General features: G+C 36.3%; 1 protein-coding gene across 3 annotated transcripts in view; it reads right to left on the bottom strand.

The window, feature by feature from the left end:
* Nucleotides 1–13,226, bottom strand: part of LOC132113540 (protocadherin-11 X-linked-like) — a 165,188-nt gene extending 151,962 nt beyond the window's left edge. For 2 of the 3 annotated variants that reach the window (XM_059521346.1, XM_059521348.1), the window contains exons 1-2: nt 12,622–13,226; nt 3,931–4,515 (exon numbers count right to left, since the gene is read on the bottom strand). In XM_059521346.1, coding sequence (XP_059377329.1) covers nt 3,931–4,470 — 540 coding nt within the window. In that variant the 5' untranslated portion in view covers nt 4,471–4,515; nt 12,622–13,226. The remainder of the gene's footprint in view (nt 1–3,930; nt 4,516–12,621) is intronic. The other variant, XM_059521347.1, reaches the window with a different exon arrangement.
* Between the last annotated feature and the right edge of the window lie 12,488 nt (nt 13,227–25,714).

The raw sequence follows: 25,714 nt of genomic DNA on the forward strand, positions 1-25,714 counted from the left end.
TAAAATAATTGCCTTCCTACCTAACTATCCCTAATATTTATTATTACAGATCAGGCTGCATAGTATGGCAAAACATCACACATATTCTATATTTCCACGATTGGCGAACGAGGGAGACAGGGGAACAGTGCCTGAATGAGAGTCAATCACATTTGTGAAACAAAGAGGCTCTTTGAAGCTCTTTCAGTCAAAAACATTTCATGCTAGAACAAGAAAAGGCAACTTCCTTAAGAGATAAGCTTCCTGCCTCACATAAAGCTGAGAACGATTACTCTGTCTAGGCAAATTACGATACATATATGCATTTCCCATGCCATGGTTAATCTTGAATCATTTAGTCTGGCACTAACAACCCATCTTTTATTGGCACACTGCATGCAGCCACAAATTAACTACAATGGAAAAAGACAATTTATATTTTGGATTGACAAAGTAAGCTTTGTACATGCTAAAATCATGTAAGCCCCCCCTTTGGTGGTTCTTGGCACACTTTTGTGACCATCTGTGGTCTACTGTCAGCACTACCAACACATGCAAAACACATATCAAAATACATCCAAGAACATAATTAGCATTAAAATGGAAAGGTTATAAAAGGAACCATTTGGATGCCTACATATATTAGCACATGCAAAACTTTTTCTTCATTTAAAAAAGTCAAATGTGACTGACGTGAAGATCGTGAAGATCACGAAAATCTAGGAGAGGTGGATCTGTTTAGTGCACTTGTGGTTATGATAAAGATGGGTTACAGTTTGTCAGTTACAAATGCATGCATGGTGACCATAGAGCTTTTTTTCACTAGTTATCTTTGATTGTTTCATATTTATACAGGGAGCTAAAACATGGATTAGTTAATGAGTCTGGTTTTAAAATGCCTAGCATTGAGGAGATCAATCATAAGTTTTCAAGCCAGGCCCATAGAAAATGAGGCTAGGGAATTCTGATTATCTTCAGACAGACTCAGATAGAGTAAAAAGAACATGACTCACAGTCCAAGCTGAAGTGACAAATGCCTGAAATCAATACAGGTAATGCATAAAAATCTACATATTCATAGCAACTGACCCATGGAGCATTATAAAAGACACATGGGATGAATCTCTTTTGTTCAAGTCGAGACTGACAGGGGATAATACTGGGTGTGACACGATGCCAAAGAAACTTGCTTAAACTGAACCCAATTGCCTGGTGCAATCAAGAAATATATGCAAAAGCGAATGTCAGTTATAAATAACCCAAAGAGAGGGGTATCTTTACAGTAGAATAGTAGGAATCAGTAGGCTTCATTTTGCATAGTTCAACCCCAGATTTTCTCTCAGCTTTACAGACTGGCTGAAATATCTGCTGTACGAATCAATGAAATGACCTTCTACAGCAACGAATGAACTCAGTATCAACAACAGAGAAACTGAATATTTTAGATCCTTGCACTATTGTATTGTGTTAGAATACAATATAAAGTAGTAAATGCATATAATACAATGCCATAAATATTTAATTTACACTAAACAGTCTGAAAATTGTGTCACCTTTTTTGATTCACTATGAATTAATCAGCCATTTGCAAGTAACCAAAACACAAGCATTGTCTCCTTGGTGAACCTTTGGCTGAAGAATCATCCAGAAATTAGGCACAAATGAAACATGTAACCAACTGACAGGGAGTAATGTGATTAGAATCAGCTAATATATGCCCAGCATCCATTATTGTCCAGAACAGTAGCAGAAATCAGTTTACCTTATCTACTCATCCTCAATTTTAATGCTGTTTTACTCAGACTGATTCTCAAGAGAGAAAAATGTATTAATGAGCATCTACCTGTATACTCTCATAAGCTAATTGTTAAAATTAATAGTATTTATTTTATATACTGTAAACGTTTCCTGGGAAACAAACCTTTTGTGAGAAGTGTCAGAACCCTTTAGCTCAACTTCAGGCAGAACAATTTCTTTGTTCAAAGAGGATAATATTTTCTCAAGAATCAATCGCAAGCCTTTGTGGTGCAATATTCATGGAAACTCTTTATGACATTTACTTGTCAACCCTTGATCATTAATGCATCATTCGACTGGCTCTTCTCATTGTCTTGAACAGAAATAACTGGAAGAGTGAGAAGTGTGAGCTTACAAAATAAAAAAAATCACACTTTCAATAAATTATTTAAGCCGAGCAAGTTTTTCTTCCAAGCTAGTTTCAAATCAGAATCATAGACAGATGAAAACCAAAATACTCATGAATTATTGAAATTAAATGATAACAACTTTAAGGCTGACCTTGACTCCCCAGATAAGCAATCCAATGGAGACTTTGCTGAAATGAAAGTCCTTTGAAGGATCTAAAATAACAGTGCCAGTTGTCCCAGGTGATTAAAAACACACAAATGGCTTCAAAAGGAGAGAAACAACTTTCTTAATGTGAGGTTAGAGTGCTTAAATGGCAGGGAAAAATAACAATGAGTTGGGTGGAACCCACAACAGAAAAGTCAATATCCTCATCCCATGAGCCTGATCTGATCCACATGCCTCCAGATAGGAGTTGTAAAGAGGTTCTCTTTGAGTGATAAAATCTCTTCTAATGGAAAGCACTCCTCCAGCCATGCATGTTACTTTCTGTATGCTGACCTTGATAGTGTCCAGGGGTGCTTCTGTGCATCATTCCAGGTGACATGGCAACACTAAAGCTGATGGAACAATTAATATGGCACCGCAATTAAAACCGGGGTAGGCAATAACGGCCTTCTGTGTAATAAGTGAGGGCTTCCTCCTTGGGGACATGACTGGAATGAGTAAAGAGCAGAAGAGGGATTGCTATCAGAGCTCTTTCAAAGCTACGTGTGCAGCAGCTGTGGCCCACAATGCTAATCTTGCAGCTCCATGCTGACGGTGAGCCGGTCTAACCATTACTGTGTGGGAGCTTCAGAGATACGTACTCTCATAGGACCATGCAAATACAGTCCAAGAGGTGGATTCACGGCCAGATGCTGCTCGTGGGATACTTTCAACAACCTCAGAGGATGAAACATATCCTCCTTTTCCATTTCTGTTTACTTAGATCTACCCTCACCAAACTCTGTGCGTGATTCATAAAAGGAAACACTACACTTACAGACAAAGAACAGATGAAATCATCTGAAAGGCAACAGATCTTTTACATATTTATTGTAATTTTGTGAGGCAATGCACTGGTCATTTTCCAAGCACAGGCAATCGAGAGAGCCGCAGCAGTCTTGGCAGAGAGGGAGAGAAAGAGACTCTTTAAACATGCAAATTGGTAACGTAATCAGACATGAAAAGCAAGGATTCGCCTAATTCTCAAAAGAAAAGGTACAAATTACTCTTTCACACTTTAATGACAGTCTTGAGCTCATTGTTTGACACTGTATTTGAATTTCACACTGTATTTGAATTTTAATTAAAACACAGGGCGACCTTTCTAGGGAATACTAGTTAATTCATTGAACTACGTACTTTGTTGTAATCTTACACATTGTGACTGACAGACCAGATGTACATGAGTGTGCTTTGTGACTTTTTACCACTTCTGGGGTTAATCGGCCTTCTCACACTGTATAAAATGCTAAATTATACACAAGTAACATATCAGCTTCTGTATATATTTTAATGGCACGCATATTATCCTACTCATTATCCTACTTTTCAGTTTGAGCTGACTATATTAATCCTCTGAGAATATTACGCTAGTTTCTCAGAAGACATCAGTTAAAAGAAATAACTATTCTCCCCATTGTTCATATCTATCTTGGTGCAATTAACAACTTACCAAACACAAAACAGAGGAAATTACTTTTAAATCCTTGAAAACTATTTTTTTATTGCTTACTGTGCTATTTTTATTCTGGATATTAAGGGCCCATTAAATGGCAGTAATAAATCATGTAATAAATCACAGCTGAACGTTGAACTCACCTTGACAAGCTCGTAGTGTTGAATCCCATTGATCCCTATATCAGGGTCAAATGCGGAAGGGACAGGGTAGCGGCTGTTGATGGCTGTGTTTTCTGGAATGGATATGTTGATAACAGTTGATTGAAAGAGCGGGGCATTGTCGTTGATGTCTTCGATGAGAAAACGTATCTTGACCAGTCGGAAAATCTCGTCTGGTAGCACGGCGACCTCGATCTCGTAAAAGCAGCGCTTATCATTGAAGACTCTGGAACAGAGTTTCTCACGGTCGATGCGGTTGGCTGTGGTAAAGATCTCTCCCGTGCTTGCCTCTACTTTAACCAAAGGCACATCACCCGTCTTGTAGACAGGTTTAAACTGCAGCGCAGAAGACAGTTTAATGTCTGGATCAAGGTTCAAGTTGAGGTCTTTGCGCAGGTTTCCGATGCGCACATTCTCCGGCTGTTCCTCTTTTATGGTGTAGTCCTTCTCTTGAGCCTGGCACATCAAGAACAGGCAGGTGAGTAAAACCACCAGAACATGGGCCTCACTTGCCAAGTCCATACTCAGAGTAGGTGCTGCACTCTCTCCAAAGATCTGCAAAGTCTGCTAGAGGAAGACAAGAGGGAAAAAAGCAAGATGGTCATGTCATACTCACAACCATAAAACAGTTTTCATACAAATAGCTTTTTGATCCTTTAAAACATTAACTTTTTGGGAAAGCATATTCACGTTTTCAATTAATTAAAGAGATTAGTTAGCCAGATATAAAAAATTTGCTCACTCTCGCACCCTCATGTACTTCCAAACCATCTGTCTTTCTTCTGTGTACAGGAAAAGAACACACACAAACAAATGCTGGTAGCTCTTCTTCCATTTAATGACAATAATGGAGACAGAGGTTTTAAATCTTTATCCATGTTCATGAGTATGCAATGTGAACAAATTTATCTTGAGTTGGATCTTTTCAAATGACTCGCTGGACTGGTCACTGGACTGATCCGGTTCACTGTGAGTGTGAATAGGACTAAAACTAGACATAGTAGTGAACAGCTCACACAGTGCATATGGATTACTTTTATTCTACTTTTGTGGTCCTTTTTTTTCTTCACACTGCAAAGAAATGGTTTAGTATCTTTGTCTTTCAAGTAAAAATATATAAACATCTTAAAACAAGACAGAAAAAAGATGAAATAATCTTGGTTTCATTGAAATATCAGTGTTGTTGTTGTTTTTTTTTTTGTGAAAAATAGTAAGAAAGAAACTTGACAGAAAATTGATTTTTTCTTCTTCTTTTGTGTTCCAAAGACGAAAGTCATACAGGTTTGGAACAACATGATGTTGAGTAAATGACACAGTTTACATTGCTGGGTGAACTACAACTTTAACCAAGTGGCACTTTTTATTAATTCATTTATTTATTTAAACACAAAAGGAAAAAGAAACTGATTTAACAAGAGGAATCATTGTGTAAAACATTCAAATGCTACCAAATACAACATACCATTGCATTAGAGAGGCTGTCCAGATTTCATACTGAACATAATGGACTCCTTTATGCCATTGGCTACACTCAACAGAGCTACAATGCCTGATATCAGATTGCAGTATGTTGATATTCTGAGCAGCCAAGATGTAACTGTAGTGTGAGTAAGAGTTTTATGATTTAAAGTTTAACAATAAAGACATGAGTTCCAAATGACTGTCAATATCCCTCAGAAGAATTGGACAAAGCCATAATTCAAAAGTACCAAGACATGATTTATGAATCAGCATTTCAGTGTTTGTTGCCAACTTGCTCGATGGCCACATAAATCCTGTCAGGGCATTATATAAATAAAAGTAGCCAGAGGGCTGAGGCTTTCACAATGTGCCAACAGCTCAACTAGGTCACAGAGAACTGTTGGGGGATAAGCCTAACACTTCCAGACTCTGGGTTTTGTTAGTTTACAGAGTTGTCCAAGCATTGCTATTTCTGTTTACATATCAATAACCACATTGATAACTCCAAAAAGCAAGGGTTTGACTTTCTTTTAAATCAAATTGATTGTAATAATATACAACTAGATCATAGGTTTGGGTATCGTTTGAGTTTTATCAATTCCGATACCGATTCCAATTCCGATTCCGATTCCATTTCCGATTCTGCTTATCGTTTCCAATTCTTTTGAATTCTCAGTTTTGATTCGTATGTGATTAATGATATCAAACATTCCAAGGTCCTGGCAGATCGCTAGGTCTGGTCCTCAGAAATGAAAAGAAAAAAAAGTGCATAGCAATTGATAGGCGGAATTGATATTTACATTTTTGAAACTTTAATTTGACAAAGTATCCAATTCCTGACCTTAATAATCTGATTCAGGAATCGAAATCTATTTTCGATTTCCAACCCTACTAGCTCATTAATAAAAGTTAAACATTTCAAAGCAGGAGTATCCAATAGCTTCAACATATTAATTATTCAAATAGTGCATGTGTCTAGAGCGACAAAGAAAAATTACAGCTCACGGCATAATGTTTTTGAAATGGGATGTCCTGAAAATACTGTTAACAATGACTCCCCATTCATCAAGTCATTAATGTGTAATTTCTATGCGCCAAAAGGATGTTTGTTTAAAAGCAAAGCCATGCGCAGCAGAGATACACGATAGTGTACCTTGAAGATTTGCTTCACACATCAAAAATTCATCACAAAGGCTGATTTCTTTAAACACACATTGAGCTAAAGGCCTCAATGTTCTGTTTTTCACAGTGAAAACTCCGGCTGGAGTGTAGGGACTCATTAAAGATTTGTTGGCCAGACGAGCACCACTCAGATTATTTACATGACAGTGATCAATGGCCATTTTACGATCTGCACATATTCTCAGACTGTTATGTTGTTCTTTGAAGAAAGAAGTGAAAAATGATTTGGTTTGCTTTTGAAGATTGCACTATTTTTGAGTTGGCGAGAGCAAAGCAATTACTATTCACCTACTGTACTCTAATTAGCCCAAAAGAGTTCAAGGCTGTATCCGACAATGCATAATGAAGAGGACTTACTGGCTAAGGAGTGAATTGCAGAGTAGTGCATAAAAGATGAAAAGACGATCTACATCTAAATAACGGCAACTGACATTAGCCATGACGCAGACAGGCCTTTATTACGGACAATAAGGGCGACGGGTCTCCTGTTCTGCAATTCCCTTGCATTTCTAATTAATCAGTTTACTTTCAACAATAACAAATCAAACCATCCCAAGGAGAGAGAGAATGCTGATGAACCTGTATAACTCAAAATAGCACCAAATAGTGTAGACAATATAAGCTCCAGCTCTCACTAAGTGATGTCTGGCATTTTGTATGGAGCTCTGCTACCCAGGGACATGGTGCTGGGATTTTAAAATTCCATACGGGAACTCACATGTCACTCCTCCACATATTTAGGACAGTTTATATTTGTTGCGAAAACTCATGGAGACATTTTCAGATTTACTCCTGGGAGCACTTCTTTCAAAACTGTACTCTGGATGAATTTGCAATGCTTTAAGTTTCAAAATTCCCAATCTTTGGAAACTTGCAGCTCGAGAGTGAATAAAAAGAATTAGCTGGGAAAATTGAGCTCAGGGGTATCGGTGCGACTTTCTTCCTGCTTGCGCAGGGTTCCAGTGATCTATTCTGAGCGGCGGACCATGCATTCCAGGGAGTATGCAAAAGCCATACTTCCCTCTGGAGCCTGAAGTGAGCGGCACACAGACTTTGCTTTACGTGATAACATGACGGACAGGCCTGCCTGTTTTTTTATTTTGAGCTGAGCTGTCAAGGAAGAAAATAATTCTACATGTCAACCGCGAGTTCATGCAGAATATCTGTCTATATGAATCAGCAGGAACCAAATGCTGCAGAGGTGGAAAAATCTATACAGTTCAACCTACCAAACGGGCATCAGATTAAAATGATCAAATTGAACACGAACGGTAATTAAAGCAAAATGACATTTCGAAATAATGATTAAAGCCGCTTAAGGAAGTTAAACTGGGACAACTGCCTGAAGCATGTCACTTAACTCATTTTTAGCAGAAGCTTTGCTCTCTTTATCGGTTTAAAGAAACCTCATGTGTGCACGATTATTTGACATTCTGATGTCTTGTTTGAGTTCGCCCTACACCTTTTGCCATCAGCAGCTTGAGACCCATAACCCCCTGGCAGCTGTTGGCCAGCCTACTTGCCTACCCATCCTTGTGTTGTCAGGATGTCAGGCTTTTCATCAAAAGAAAACATGTTTTTTTCATAATTTATTCAGCCTTTATACATCATGAAGGCATCTTTTTTAATCAAATAGGGGGTAATGAAAAACATCTGGTATTATTATTATTAAACACGAATATTACTTTTACTATTGGCTTGTTGTTCTGCAACATCATTATCGTATTTTCATATCTCTTAGTTAATTGCTCATATGTACCTGAACAGGCTAGAGTGATGCATAATATAAAGCTAGGATCTTTCTGAAATACACAGTCTGGCTTTGAGTAGCTTTGATGGCGATCCTAAGAACCAATGATCAATTGAATGATCAATAGGGAGGTATAAACATACAGGCTGCCAGTTGCAATGGATAAACAGATATAGTCGATTTAGGTCTGTCAGCAAAGATTATGCATCCAAACTGTCATGTCTGCCATTTATCAATTTATCAAAGTTTCCATGCGGTCAGGTGACAAAATAAGTTATGGCTAACTTCAGCCAAGAAGGAACCGAGAGTGATTTTCTTTACATAAAATGGTGTGGAGTGAATCATGGTTGAGATCTTGCTAATTTGCATCATAAATTATCATACTAAAACTTGATTTAATTCTTTAGACCAACATCAGGCAATTTATCGTGGGCACTTTCAGTGGAACAACATGTCAGTTGTTGATATATCATTCTCCCAAATTGATGTTATATGGACAAACATTGCAAAGTGTATAACATGCCATTGAAACTCTAAATCTTAAAGACTGGTATTTGGCATATGATGCACCATTCATCTTAACTCTTTCCTCTTAAATTTTATCTTCAAATAAAAAACATAATTAAATATATTATGTCTAAACTATAAATAGGAATTAGGAGCACAACAGGATTTCACAAATGAAGGACTATGTTTATTACAGACTTGAAAATGATAGACGTATATGCTTGCATCACTCATTTTTCACTATATAGTTTATGGTTTATTTTATGCATATTTAGAGTACTTATATAAACTATATGTCTTTTTTTTTTCAAAGCACATAGTTATAGGGAAAATATTTTCTTTTAAACATATTCAATTCAGCTCACCTTGCACACAAACACAGACTGTAAATTGTTGAAACGTATAAGGAGAGATAAATTATGCTACTAATCTGTAAATTGAAAGTGATAAAGCATGACTTTTCTTTCACTGTAAGGCAGGGCAAGATAAATAAATAAATAAAACTGCCATTAGAGGGCACTGGAGTGGTCACAGAGAGTTCAAAATAAAACTATTATTATAGAATAAATAACCATTCATATGCATGGTTACATAGTTGGAAGGCAAACTTTTATTCTAATTATCAAATCGTTCAAGATAACTTTGTATAATATATTAGGAAACTGTCTCAAGTGTAACCACCTTGACCAGCCCTGCAGTGCAGAAAATTATTATTATTATTTTTTTTCAATTTAATATTTACTACTATTTGAGTTTGCTAAGGTAAACTGTACAATTGATATCATCAACCTTTGCTAGGTAAGATCTTCACTCAAATTGTTGTTACTTATAATTGATGATACTGGTAGCTTATAAAGCAATACAGAATGTTTATTAAAACATCTGACTTCACAATAATGCATTTTTGAAGTCTTATCCATTTATGCTGCAATATTGCATTGCAGGACTATATTACAGTAACAACTGTTTCGTGATGTATGGTACAGTACAGTATAGTGCTTTCATGTTCGATGACATAATCGTACTTTAAGCAGCCAATCAAGACTGAAAAGAACGTCTTTCGTTTTACATAAAATAATTCTTAACTCACACCCTTAAATGTGCCATAACTTTTGTCTATAAAGATAATATTTTGTTTTAGATATAATTTACTGCATATCGAACAGCACAGCATTCAATATATTTAGAACCAAAAAGAACAAAAAAAAAGTTTCTTGTATACTGTAAAAAAAATTATATTGATACATTCTTTCATAATCTATAGGGGCTCAGTCCTTTTCACACTCCATGAAGTAATGTGTACTAAACACAATGGGTTATAAAGAGAAAGGCCTACTGAATTTCTCAATGTGTTGCCCAGCCAACAGATATGCACTGTAAAACTGAAAACCAGTTGCATTATTTTGCCTTAAAGCATGAAACAATGTTGAACTCTTGTCCTTATAAAAATGAGAAATTAATCAGATTTGACACTCATACCTGCCATCAAAGGTCAACTGGTGCATAACATGATGTGAACAAAGCATGAAGAATGGATTACACTTGTACACTTGTGATTACACTTAAAATTACCAGTGTAACTACAGTAGTTTGCTCCAAAATACCATCGCCACTACAGTTATTACCAAGGTAAGACTAATATATGAATATGAGATCCTTGCAAAAAGTGTAAGGCTCTTTGCTATTTTATTATTTTGTTTTGTATTATAATATTAAGCTACAACACATTTTCAGAAGTAACAATAAATGTAGTAACTTCACTTTTAATAAAGCTTCCAATTAGAACCACAAGGTTTAGCATGATCTAATAGGTGAACATTTTAAATTACACACATAAGCTTAAATCTTGTATGAACAAAAAAAAAAAGTTTCTTGTATACTGTAAAAAAAAATATATTGATACATTCTTTCATAATCTATAGGGGCTCAGTCCTTTTCACACTCCATGAAGTAATGTGTACTAAACACAATGGGTTATAAAGAGAAAGGCCTACTGAATTTCTCAATGTGTTGCCCAGCCAACAGATATGCACTGTAAAACTGAAAACCTGTTGCATTATTTTGCCTTAAAGCATGAAACAATGTTGAACTCTTGTCCTTATAAAAATGAGAAATTAATCAGATTTGACACTCATACCTGCCATCAAAGGTCAACTGGTGCATAACATGATGTGAACAAAGCATGAAGAATGGATTACACTTGTACACTTGTGATTACACTTAAAATTACCAGTGTAACTACAGTAGTTTGCTCCAAAATACCATCGTCACTACAGTTATTACCAAGGTAAGACTAATATATGAATATGAGATCCTTGCAAAAAGTGTAAGGCTCTTTGCTATTTTATTATTTTGTTTTGTATTATAATATTAAGCTACAACACATTTTCAGAAGTAACAATAAATGTAGTAACTTCACTTTTAATAAAGCTTCCAATTAGAACCACAAGGTTTAGCATGATCTAATAGGTGAACATTTTAAATTACACACATAAGCTTAAATCTTGTATGATTATTGTCATCTATTATTTTCTAGTTGTTGAGAAAACTATTTATATACTTCTTTAATTAAAGGTCACAAAACCATGCACTGATCTGAAGAACCTATAATCAAGAAATCAAGAACTTTGTAATCGCCAGTGAAACTATATATTAATCAACAACTTCTATATAGCCAAAAACGGTTCTTGACAAACCACTGAAGAATGTTTTTTTTTTTTGCCTATTATTTATTTATTTATTCTCTCTCTCTCTCTCTCTCTCTCTCTCTCTCTCTCTCTCTCTCTCTCTCTCTCTCTCTCTCTCTCTCTCTCTCTCTCTCTCTCTCTCTCTCTCTCTCTCTCTCTCTCTCTCTCTGTGCCCAAGAGGTTATGGTATTCTAGTGGAAAGTTTGGTTACCATGGCATTTTAAGGGACCGGTTCTGTGTTTAAAACAAAGTATTTCTGTTCTGCCTCGGCACACCGGTTCAGAAAATGACGCATCCTCCTGGATCAGCTTCCGACTTCATCTGCCGATGCTCTTCTGTCTCGCGAGCTGCACACAGCCGTGCATGTTTCGAGTAGCCTAACCTATGTGATGTTTCCATTTCCTTAAATGCAAACTAAACTATGGGATACATTAATATTTCCCTCATAGGTTCTGAAGAATTACAAAACCTAACCTCATTAATCCAGGAGACTGAGAAGAACGCTTCAGAAGTTGTTGGATGGCATCTTAGTGCAGTCTCTATGCTGCTATTCATTAGATGTTCCCTCAGAATTATATTTTTAACACGACTTTTTATTTGCGTTCAATACGACACGTTGCTTTAGCCATTGTACTTTTTTTTTTATATATATAATTTTTTTCTTTTTTAACGGACAAACTAGACTAGCGTATCTTCAATCGGAAAGTGAAGCCGTAGGGTATCTTTGGAATTTCTGCAGTTCGTTTTGTTATTATAATTTTTTTTAAAATATCAATATGAATTTATTTCCCTCAGGCAAACTGGGAAAATCGCATCGACTTTTGTGGTCAAAGGCCCTTTGATATTTGCGTTTATTCTTTTTTTTCTCGAACAGTAAAAGCGCATGTAAAGTGTAGTCTATATTTAATCTCATTCGCGATTTTCCTGAGTTTTTAAAGACGTTAAAGTAGCCTAATCTACAACCGATCGCTTGAATAAACTAGGGAGCGCGGTCAAATTCTGCTAATTTTTTCTGCTAATGTTTTTCTTCGCAAAAATTGCACACAAAAAAAGCCCATACATGTGCATAAAGAGGACGTGTCTTACCTCGGATTTCTCTGTGAATATGGAAACTCTCAATTCCCGTCACGTAGCGGCATCACTGCTGGAGCAGACTGAAGAAAATCCCAGAATCAAACAGCTTCACGTAGTGACCAGTCGGCATCCAACTAGAGAAAACAATCCATGTCCATGAAAAAGTCCAAGGTCCACGGACGAACAGCGAAAAATATCTGCGAGTGACTTTTAGGAGAGACGATGTAATTCCTCAGATGTCTCGCGGCTGGCTACTGCTTGAATCCCACGCGCGCAGAGCGATAGTGCTGCTCCAAATGGGTTTGACTTTTATTTCAGTGCATTCATACAGTCATAACGGGAAAAACCCGGGAACGCTGCTCGTCATGTACGGTAACTGTTTAGTTAAATTGTTTTCTTTTTCTCTGTACGTTTTATTGACAGCTAAAGAACTTGTAAATCGTTTAAAACATCCTCATTTTATGTCATCCCGTGGTTTGACAAAATGATAGAGAGCAAAATATCTATTTTGAGAAATACTCATGGGCTGTCAGTGTACCGGAGCAGGTGGAGAGTGCGCCTGTAGATGCAGCATCACTTCCATAAACTGAGACTGCGTTTTGGCGTAGTTGTACGCAGAGCTCCAGCAATCTCTGTTGTATTGTATGAACTCAGTTCCTTAGTACTGCCCACCTCCGACTGACATCATCGCGGGAGGAGGAGCCAGCGATAAATTTCACAGCCTTCATCATCTTAAAGCCGCACTGCTGCCGGAGTCAGAGCCCCGCTCGCTCGCACTCACCGCGGACTGATACCTCACTCCAACGCCGCGACTCGCCTGAGAGGAAAAGGGGGCACTGTTCTCTTTGCTTGCAAACATCAGTTAGTGTGCAAAGTCCAACGACAAACTACTTCATTAGACTTCACTAATGTGCAGAAAGACGGACGGACTGACAGACAGACAGACAGACAGACAGATAGACAGACAGACAGACAGACAGACAGACAGACAGACAGATAGATAGATAGATAGATAGATAGATAGATAGATAGATAGATAGATAGATAGATAGATAGATAGATAGATAGATAGATAGATGTTCCTGTCCTAGTCACTTTTTCTAGGTTAAATAAACATAACTTACACTACAAGAAATGTATTTATATACAGGGGCGGATCTAGAAATATATTGATGGGGTGGCGAGAAGGGAGCAGGAATTTTTGAGGGGTGGCAACATATGGCAGACGTATATATACTGAATTTAGTCACAGTTTGATGACAAATAGTACATTCACACACTACAAAAGGGCACAGGCAGCCGTTTACAAACTTAATCTCATGCAATTAGGGCTGGGACAACGCGTCGAGGTCATCGATGACGTCGACGCAAAAAATACGTCGACGCAAAATATGCGCATCGATTCGTCGACCTGTTTTTATTTCTCTAAAAAACGTTTGCAAAACGTTTACCTTATGTGCGCTGAATATACGCGATGGCCGGATCAACATTCTGTCCAACGTTATATAACCAATCCAGGGGTTTTTCTGCATTGATCTTTTTTTTGGCGGCTGTCAAAGCCTTATTTGATCGGTGAGTGACAGTGACAGGGCGCGTACGAGAGAGAGCCCCGGCTGCGCGCGCACTTACAGTCTTCAAACAACACGAGCGCTTCTTGCTCTCTCCCTCCCTTGTGCATATTAATCAAAATCATTAAACACGATAGAAAAAGGGCGAAACACCAAAGTTTCACGCGCGCTCGCGCACTCACAGTCTTCAAACTAAACGAGCGCCTCTTGCTCTCTCCCTCCCTTGTGCATATTAATCAAAATCATTAGACACGATAGAAAAAGGGCGGAACGCCAAAGTTTCACGTGGAGCATTCAGAGATTTTTTTTTCTCCATGACAGGCTGCTGGCTCCCACTGTTAATTATTTTTTATTTTTTTGTAAAAGCACTCTCTGTATTGGCTTAAAGCCCTCAAGTTTACATTTATATACTGTATTCTTTCAATTGCTCTAAACAAGTATTTTGGGTGAACTTTTTTATTGAATGCTAGACTATGTGTTCAGTAAGCATGTTTCAGTAAGCTATGTGTTTTCAAGGTTTCAAGGTTTTATTGAATGCTATCTCTATACAAGTGCAAAGTAATGCATTCTTAGTCAGTCTTTTATTTTGTAATTTTAAGAGCAATAAACATATATTGCAATGTTAAGGAATTGATGTTTTTTTCATTCAGATATGTAAATCAACATGTATAAATTGTTAGTAGTCAATTAATGGGGAGATAATCGAAATCAAATCGGTCTGGGAAAAATTAATCGTTAGATTAATCGATGCACCGAAAAAATAATCACTAGATTAATCGTTTAAAAAATAATCGTTTATCCCAGCCCTACATGCAATCAATGTCTTGCATTTGAAACAGTTCATATAAGGAACAAGTGACCATCATGTGATCTCACTTAATAGGTAGAAGTAAGGGGCATTATCACAGGAGAGGCATTAAGGTTAAGACACAGGTGATGAGTGGCCAATGTGTGAGAGGGGAAGCAAACTGTTTAGCTGACAATAATAATAAATAAACATTATAGGCACAAATACTAATGTACTTTTAGAAATTGTTTTTGAAACATATGGTGTTTTTGTTTTGGCAAGTTTAAAGAAAAAAAATTCAAAGGAAAAATTGTGTGATATTCCTTTAAAATAACGTTTTAGTAGATCTTTTATTAAGTATATTTTACTGTGCAATTTCTTACATATTTTTTATTTTTCATTTAGACCGAACTTTTATTTTTGTGGGTTGTAGACATTTGCAGTGGTGAGTTTTAAACGGAGTTTCGGTGTTTTTTGATAAACTATTTTTATTATTATTATTATAATTAGCTATTAGGCCTACTTGAAGTATAGCATACTCTACTGTGCAATAGTACTATATTTCTGTTTAAATTTCTTCAAGTTATACCAAAATTCTAGTAAAGGCTGCAGTTTCTGTCTGTGTATATACGAATGAATGACGATAGTTTTATCAAATGAAATGGTGAAATCCTCTCATAGCGTTCTGACGTGCACATGTAGCCTATCAGAAGAGTGAAGAGCTGAAACACCACGCGTTCTTCAGTGTGTGTGGTAGAGCACACATTGAGCGCTCATTCCCAGAGACGTGTATAACAACAATTGCAGTCTATTTGACCTTTAATATTCACAGATATTAGTCCATATCGAGATTTGATTAAATGTACAGGCCTACTTTTGATTTATTCATTCAAAAATGGCCGAATTCCGTGACGTTCTGCTTTATACAGCAAGTTCCATTTGTGACTGAAATCCGCGATTCAATCACCGTCGCTTCGCAAACACAGACAGGGTGAATTTATGAACGAAAGTGTGAAAGTTCTGACAACGAAGTTGTTACGTATCCTCGCGCTTTTTAAAAGTGGGTAACGTATCACGTAGTAGACTACACAACTATGCTAGCACTGTGCTTTCATTATAGCTTCATTTCTTGATAGATAGATAATCAATTTTTACCTCTTTTCTCCTGTGTCTCCTCGCGACTTGTAGCCTCACGTCGCGCACGCGGTCAGAATGTTTTCCAAACAAATCAGTCTCTTTCCGCTCTGTCCTCTCGTGCATTCACTGCAGTCGCGGTCGGACATTGGAGATTCTCGCTCGTAAATTTTCAAATTGGCCATAACTTTTAATTCGTTCCTGCAAACTGGGGTGGCAAGGCTTTCTTTTAGGGTGGCATTTGCCACCCCATGCCACCCCGGTAGATCCGCCACTGATATAATATATATATATATTATATCAGTGGCGGTTATTAAATAACAATTTATTTAATATAAATAAATTGTTAAAAAGTCACTATAAACACATCTTATGACAAAACAGATATCTATGTTTTGTATAACAAGATACTGATATGTACATATATATTTATTTTTTCTTAGTCACATGTCTCAAATTTTGATACTTCCATATTTGTCAACAGCAAATTTAATCTTTAATCAGTCTAATTAATGTCAAGTTCAAGTACAGTACAAGTACACCACCAGCCTGGTTTGTAACACCAACATTAATATTTAAAATTGTGTGCATGAGTCTATTGTGATAATCAAATTATGTTTAAAATAATTTATATGCTTTCACCACAAATTCAATTCACACTGAGAGTTTAGAAATTATTATTTATTTATTTATTTATTTTTGTAACTTTATTAATCACATGAAGGAACATAAACATGTTTCGGCTGTCAGGCCTTCTTCAATGTGTGAATCCATTTATCATCTCCACACACTATTTACACAATTAATAATTTGTTATCATTATTACAGTCAATTAACACATTTACTTTATCCAAATCATTGAATATAATTAGTCTCTAAAATCACAACAGCCATAAATAATGAATGTCATTCATCACCAATCTACCAAATGCACAACTGCGCAAACATAAATAAACAATAACCAACAGACTTAATTTACTGTACATAAAGAAAAATTACATTAAACACACAGAACATGTAAATCTAATGTCTGAAACATCAGGAACAGAATGTCATAAATCTCAGCATATATCTTAACTTTTTTGTTTTTTGTTTATGCAACATTAATACAAAGTAGGACTACAGGAATCCTTAGGATTAACCACAAAGTTTCAGATGTATAAACAAAATGTACACAACATGCCCCGGCCCCACTAATGCAAAGCGCTATGGTTCGTCAGCACAATCTTAACACTTTCTATTGCCAGGGATGGCTGAAAATCTTGCACAGCCCCACATTCAATAAAGGTCACTCACACAACATGTACACATTGATCTTCCCATTAATTTTTACACTGCTGCAATGTAACAAATCACAGTCTTTGACTGGTCCCCTCAAGCTAGCTTTTCTTACTAAAAGCCATAACCTTCGTAAAATCAATCACATCCTGATGCTTCACCTCAGCATGCTTTTAAATGATCACACTTTCAATTGAGTGTGACGTGCCCTTAAGCTTGGAAAATTGGCATTTAATAATAATAATAATAATAAAATCAATGATTGTGTACAATTGCATGTTTACAGCTATTTCTTGAACTCTTTCTAAGGCTAATGTGTATGTGATCGTAGTGTTTAACATCCCATTACCAGGCATTATTTTAGGGAAACATTTACAATGGCTTCCTTCGAAACACCTCAGGAAAATGTCTCCCAATTAGATTGCTAAGTTGCACAATCTACTCCGGGAAATTTACATCTTTGGAGGAATTTGGAGTTTCCAGGGAGCTTCTCTCCCTCATCAAGTAATGTATCTATCCGAGAGCTATACCTAAAAGGGTTGATCCCTTGATATTTTTAAGATTCATACTTCTTGTCACTTAAGGACTTATCCTAGGCATGTTAAAGAAATGCAAATCTGAGAGCCTTAAAGCAAAATGAAAGGCACAAAATACCTCATGAATTATTCAGAGGGCTATTTTGCCACCCTCAAAATGAACTTTTAGAGAAACCAGTTATGCATTTCTGAGAGGGTTAGAGAATCCACCAAATGCACTGAGAAGTTTAAATGTCATGCCGCCCATCTAATCTTGGACATCTTGTTTAATTTCCTGCTATAAATGTTGTGTTGAGGGTAACATTTGAAAGGAAGCACATGTGAATAAACTCTTAAATACATTGCATGTAAAGCAAGCACAAATGATGATGATTTTATAGTATCTGAGTCGTTGCTGTTGTCCTTGTTGCATCTCTGCATATTGTCTTTCAAGAGAACTGTACGCCAAGCATTTTTAGATAGCTGTTCTTCACCATCTCAACCATGATAATCTCATGATGTGTGACACTGGATGCCTGTATCTGAAGTTTAAGGGCCACATAAAGACAGAGTTACAATATTTAATGGTGTGAAGTGTTTGCTTTTTGTGCTCATTAATTAAAACTTCACTGGTTAACTTGTGCTGGGTTCAGAATTCAACACCACATTCATGCTCAAAGTACAAAGCCCTGCAGTAAAAAAAATTTCCACTGCATTTTTGGCACTGGATCTTTTACAATTTTTCAATAAAGATAATTAATAAATAAGTAAGAAAGAAAATATGTAAACCAATAATAAAATAATAAAGCAAATCACAATCTTCTAATTTACTGGAAAATCAGGAAGCTGATATACTGATTAAATTATAGCCATAATAAGACGCATTTTGGTGACTAACTACCCCTAACTTATAGAGTTCATAACTGTATGTCATTAAAAGATGTGAATGTTAATATACAAAATCATTTTCATCTACTAAATATGTTAACGATGATAATGACTTCTGATGAAAGTTCATCAAAAGTGGCCTTCCCATCAAATGAGTCTAATAAGAGATAAAACAATCATATACAGTGCACATACATACATAAATACAATAAATACTGAATAAAACCAAAACATGATGGTTCGTGGCAATTTTTTATATTTTTTTATTTATAAAACCATAATTCTAAAAGTATTTTACAGTAAAATTGCCTTGTAAAACATTAAATAAATAAAACAATTATAATATTTATAAAAAATAATAATATCAGATCGAACCAATAAATGTAATCAAGATGAGTGTTAATTACACCTCTTGCAGTAAAATCCAAACTATTTCAGTGATTATGCAGTTTCTTTAATGTGAGAAAAATGTACTGTGTATAATATGAGATCTTTCATGAAAAGTCTAGATTATTGCACAGAGCTGGGTTTCACTTTCTTTATTTTCTTTTTTTTTAATAAAGGGGTTTTCCTCTATTCATCCCTTAGTCTGCATGCGACTGGCCCCCTACCGGATCCATGACTCATTACTAACGGTACAAAGAGAAAGCATTGGAGGAAAGAACATACTAATATACCTTATCAGTCTAGCACAGCTTGGCAGAGAATGGTGCTGAAGACCAGGGAGGTAAATTGCAAGGTGTGCCTCAGTATATTAACATTCAAGTTCATTCAAAGAGGATTGATCTTTCTTTCCTATAAAACATGACCATGCCTCTGTATTATCCAACCTACCTTTAAAGAATGACTTGTTACTGTTCCCTCTTCCTCCAGGCATTCATTGGCCTCTTAAAAATCCTTTCATGCTATGCAGTGGATACATATAATTATGTATCGAATAAACGAATAAACAGGCTTGTATTCAAAAGATGTTTAGCACACTTACCTTGAATTCGTTATTAGCAAGAAGTAGTCTATTAACCTTGCATACAACATTTTGGCCCACTGCTTTTTTCTATGTCTAACAGGATGATTGAATTATCATCAACTATAATTGAAGTCCATTCTTCTATACACTGCATATATAGGCTGACCCTTTTATCCTACTCTGGCTAGATGCCTTCATCTAGCGAACAGAATGAACAAAGACACAGAGGTGTCTGAGGTTGAAAGGAGCTCCATATCTGACCTTCTCCTTCAAAACATACAACATTCAAGATCTCAGCTCAACCCGTTAAAGTAAGCTGGCATTCAATGAAAGTGCCCTTCAGGCATGATGATCGCAGGCTTGTCGTTCCACTGTGGTGGAAAATGGCAAAATGTAAACAAAAGTGGGCAGTAATACAGTCAGGGCCATGAATTATGAAGGCCTTTTGGAAACTAATGAAATATGTAAGGATTTAAGCCATTTGAACTGGATAGTGTCTTTTTGTCAGGTAGGTGTGAAATGCTTTTCTGCCTACAAAAGAGGAGGAAGGCAGAGGGTAAATCCTGCCTGTCTCTCAAAATGTCAATGACTGCTACCATCAGGGGTGAGCGTTAGGGTATGCATCCAACTATAAGGAGAGTCTTACATAAAAGATTTCAGAGTTTAATGCACAGTAGCTTCTCACACAGTATTCCCGAGCTGTTGTACGGCTCATGGAAGAGTCAATTGCACAGGCCATGGGGTTTCTCAGTTAGATGAGATGAAGCGATTCAGTTGAATGCTGGTGCTCAGTGAATTGCCTGGCATGAGCAAGCTTGCCGATGGTCAGGGAGAAGGATAGTTGTTTGTTTGTTTGTGTGGAAGTCAAGGTTGATTGCAATCATGGAGTGGATCTATGCCACGTCCTTGGGGAATATTATGAGGTGAGGAGGCCAAGGAGATATCCAACAGCAAGGATGCATCTGTCCTAAAGCCCGCATCCACCAATCCGTGACAGCTACGCTTGTGTTGCACTGGATGTTTTCCATGATCCTGGGCTTGAACGGTAGATTGTACATGTGGAAGAGCCTCAAAGACTAATAAGAGGCTCCAAATTATGTACATGGACCAATAATTATGGCATACCGAGGACACCTTATGCCAACTGTCCAGATGTTGCTGGATGGGACTTTTAATGAGAAGTAAAACACCTTGGGATGTTTGTATGTCCTTTTAACAGCTATTCGAAGAGGTTTTGTAGATTCTGAAAACAGGCTATTCATTTGGTTTATGACTGTAAGTCATCACAGCGACAATCACGGCTCTTGCTTCCTGATTGCTTCAGATTTTTATATGCTGTTTACACATTATGCTACATTGACAAACAACTCATGGCAGGAGAAATAACTTGTTATTCCTGCAATATCATTGGAAAATAATGATCTGGTTGCAGTAAATGGGAGTTAAAAAGTAGAAAATGTTTCATTTCACTGGTATTTATTAAAACATCTCACAACAATGTATTGTGAAATAGGAAAAATCAGAAGGGAAATGCAAAACAGACAATAATTTAGTGTGTCGTAAACAAATTAATTCTAATAAAGAGGAAAATATGTTCAATGAGAAAATGACTTATCCTAAAAATGTCTTATAGAAAGCAAGAAAAAAAAATGGTCTCTCTGAATTTGTGATGTATTAGTTCATACATCAAGCAATGGAAAAATACAGCTTATTATTGTTTGCACATCTTGCCATGAATGAGAGACACTGTTTGTCCTTTGCATTACATTTGAATAAGAAATAATATTAATGCACTGTAGTCATGCTGCTCATCCACATACATCACTGCATGCAACATCTGCTTTCTGTGACAGAACAGAGCAGGATCAATTTGTTGTGTGCATGCATAACTAATTTATTACATTGCCCCCCCCCCCATAGTTCTCAGCTGCAACACACGCTCACAAACCGTACACACACTTACACACAGGAAAGGAGAGAACAAGAGAGTGCAAGACAGAGAGAGAGGAAGAGAAAAAATGGTGACAGCAAGAAAGAGCAATCGAAGAGAGGAGGGGTTACATTAAAATACTTTTTGTCTTGATGAATCATGTTTGAAAAAAATCAAGGAAATTGGTTGCGGAGGCTGCACGATGCAAAATTGCATTAGTTTCAACAAAAATCTATTCTTGAGACATATGAATAGTTTCAATGTGTTTTTTTACTTAAACCCATTGATGTATTTTTTTCTTATTTATGTCATCTGTCTTTATTTTCTTTTGAACCAATGGCCCAATTGTAAGCAATATGCCTTTCTTTTTCAGAGGGAACTTAGGAATTTAAGGGATCTGCATTTAACTCCCACTGATAATCACAAGTAAATGGAGGAAGAAACTTTTCAAGTGGTCCTTCACTAAATTACAGGAGAGAGACAACTTAATGCTTGAACTTAATGATTTTACTTCATAAAACACTAATAAAAACATGAATATTAATAACCAGTTTACAATTAATGAGCCATTCGATATAAACATGCTTAATTAAGAATGCGCCCAAGTGATGCCAATTAGCTTGCGTATGGCTACCTACCTAAGTGACCCATCTTTGCATAGGAATGATGCTGAATTGATTTTAATGATTTTTTTTACTTGTTGAAATGCTCAGTCTTAATGACCAGCCTCTGTAAGATCAGGGATTAGACCGGCCTTGATAACAACAAAAGCAGGTGAAATGAATGGCATGTGGCGACTGGAGATTCTCCATCAATCAAGCCTCTGGCCCGGCAGCCCTGTCTCTGTCTGTGTAACATTTTAATAGAGCCTTTTCTTTGTGGTTTAGGGACAAATGAGATGAAGACAGCCACACGTATAAACAGCTGCATGAAAATATAATCGCATGGAAATATGTATCTGCTCAACACTGATATAAGTGAAACACAACATAGAGGAGCAATGAAGGACTGGTCATTATTTGGCGCTTGTAATGTGGCCCAGATGGTCCAATGCTTGGTGTTCAAATGAACTGTGTACACAATTGTTGTTTGAAGAGGAAAATTGAAGGCAATCTGTGTAAACCGTCATCATCTGATGTAGGAAACGGGACGATTTGCGCAGGACACTCGCTGTCTCCCAGACTTGACTCTGTGTAGGCTACGTGAATGAAGTAAGTGGCATGATTGCGACGCGTGCTGGGATTGAGATGGCTACGCATCTTAGGCGGGGGGAAGAGATAGATGAGCGAGAGAGAGAGAGGACTTGGGTTTACATGGCTGAGACAATTTCTCTTTAGGGTTTTAGTGTAATTTAGGTTAAGTGATGCTCCTCCTCTGACAATTGAAGTGAAGGCTCCATGTAATTAACCTAGAAATAGGATGAAAGCCCAACTCAACTCTGAGCTTCAATACAACACTGTCATCATCTTATCCTACAATTCAATTTCATCTCGACCCTATATCCTCTATTGAATAAACACTTAAATGAGATCATAATTAGGCTACAACTCTTTATGGGGTCAACCCTTTTAGTACAGGCTAATATCCCTTGAGTTTTCCTCAACGTTCTTTGATTTTGGAGCTCTTTAGACGGCGCCACTGTTGTTTAAAAAGTGTGATATATTCTAGCAACACAATGGCCTACATATATTCATGTAACAATCCGGGAAATATATCACGGGAACCTGCTGTTCATTATGTCTGACATTAATGACTGATCTGGAACACATGTGGACTGAACTCCACCAGCGCTTCTGGCCTTCATCTCACATTTGCAAAGCAATTAAATAATGCCACTTTGTTACTACAATATTCAATACAACAGCCGAGCATGCCAATGCCACACATCATGGTTACTGCCCACAGACACCATTGCTGGTTTTTTTAGTATTATTTATTTACTTTAAAAACAGACAATAATAAGACTTTAGCTGTTGCGCTGTTTTGTGTTTATTTTGTTATTAAAGTTTCATTTAAATGTTCGCCGATTCCCGCCTCCTTCTTCCTGTGACTATGAAAGTTTATACATTGTTACATAGTGAATTAAGAGTTTTTTCAAGGTTTCCGGGAAAACTCATAGTTACTACTGAATATGTGTTCCCTATTCTAAAGCGTTCCCAAATTACAATGTAGTGTATTCATGTGATAGCAAAGTTTAATTTTTAGCAGCCTTTAGTATCACATTTAAAATATGTTGTGCATCTTTCTTCTTCTTTTTCTTTTGTGGAAAACACGGTGCATTTTTCAGGATTCTTTGATGAACATATACTTATTGACTGATTGATTGATTGATTTAATTAAATGTCTTTTTTCATAAATTTCAATCCTTACCAAATAGTATTAACACCTTACTGAGCCTAAATATTTGAACAGTAATATGTGTGTGTGTGTGTGCTTTTCAAAAGAGTTTTAATGTTTTTTAAAGAAGTTTTTTTTTCTGTTCATCAATGTTGCATTTATTTGACCAAAAATACTGAAAAAAACAGTAATATTGTAAAATTTTATTATCATTTAAAATAATGTTTGTTCTATTTTATTATAAAAAAAAAAAAATTTATTTCTGTGATCAAAGTTGAATTTCCAGCATCATTACTCCAGTCTTCAGTGTCACACGATCTTCAGAAATCATTTCAATACGCTGATTTATTATCGTTGTTGGAATCAGTTGTGCTGCTTATTTATTTATTTATTTAGAAACCTGTGACCTTTTTTAATTTAATAAAGTTAAAAAGAATAGCACTTATTTAAAATACAAATCTTTATTATGATTGCTTAAGGATCATGTGACACTGAAGACTGGAGTAATGATGCTTGAAATTCAGCTTTGATCACAGAAATAAATTATATTTAAAAGTACAATTGATGAACAAAAAAGACTTCTTTAAAAAAACATAAAAAATATTTTGAAAAACACACCTATTCAGCTTTTCATCAAAGTAAAAAAATACATTTTAAAATATATTAAGCTAGAAAACCATTATTTTAAATAGTAAAAAAAACAACAACAACTGCATTTCTGGTGAAAGCCTTCATCTGCAGAAGAGAGACTCATAAAGACATATATGCATGTATGTGTGTGTGTGTGTGTGTGTGTGTGTGTGTGTGTTTGTGTGTGTGTGTGCGCGTGTATAGTGTGGTGTTTCTGGGGGTTAAGGTAAAATTTGTAAATCAGCTATATCAACTAAATTACCACTGAACCACCTGATTGCAACATATTGTTCAAATCAATCTAAACTCTTTTAAATCAATCTTAACTCCGTTGCACGGAGCTAATAATGTAAAAACAGAAAGATGTGTTCATTTGAGCTTTCTAAAGATGTCCATTTCATAAGATTAATATGATTTTTCAGCTAATGAACATGTGATTACATAACCAGCAAAAGGAATAAAACGATTTTCTACACTGCATAGATTTTCATGTCCAACTGCCTGCAAATCATGGCACTTCAACAGTGAAAAATCACATGCAATGAAGTACACATTGGTGTAAAACTGCTAAACCCTTTCAGTAAGATTTAACTTTTACAATTATTAGACTCAGGTATGCATTAGACACAATGAAAGCACTCTCACTTGGCCAACCAAAACTAATGGCATATTGCTCTCCCATGGTCTATGGCACAAATTCATCTCCACATTAGAACTACGAATGTGAAATTATATAGTTAATTTCCTTAAGTGCTGATGAATGCATTATCAGCTGTAGAATGACCTTCTGAGATATTACCAGAAGCTTGAGGCTTCACTTTTCTTTGTCATTAGGGCCAAAGGGGTGAGTGACAGGTTCATAAGATGTACACAAACAGCACTAAAGGGATAGCGGTGTCATGCATGTGACCTCTGAAATGACTTTAACACTTTGTTATCAGATTTTTCACAAGCTAGCTCTCCTCCCATGCTTTGTATAAGATGTGGTTGATAAGCTTTTATGAGAACTTTAAAATAAAGAAATGAAGTCTGTTTTGCAGTTCTACGATCTTTATAGGTTACTATCCTATG

Source organism: Carassius carassius, chromosome 33 (assembly GCF_963082965.1).
Source record: "Carassius carassius chromosome 33, fCarCar2.1, whole genome shotgun sequence".
NCBI classification, from domain to species: domain Eukaryota; kingdom Metazoa; phylum Chordata; class Actinopteri; order Cypriniformes; family Cyprinidae; genus Carassius; species Carassius carassius.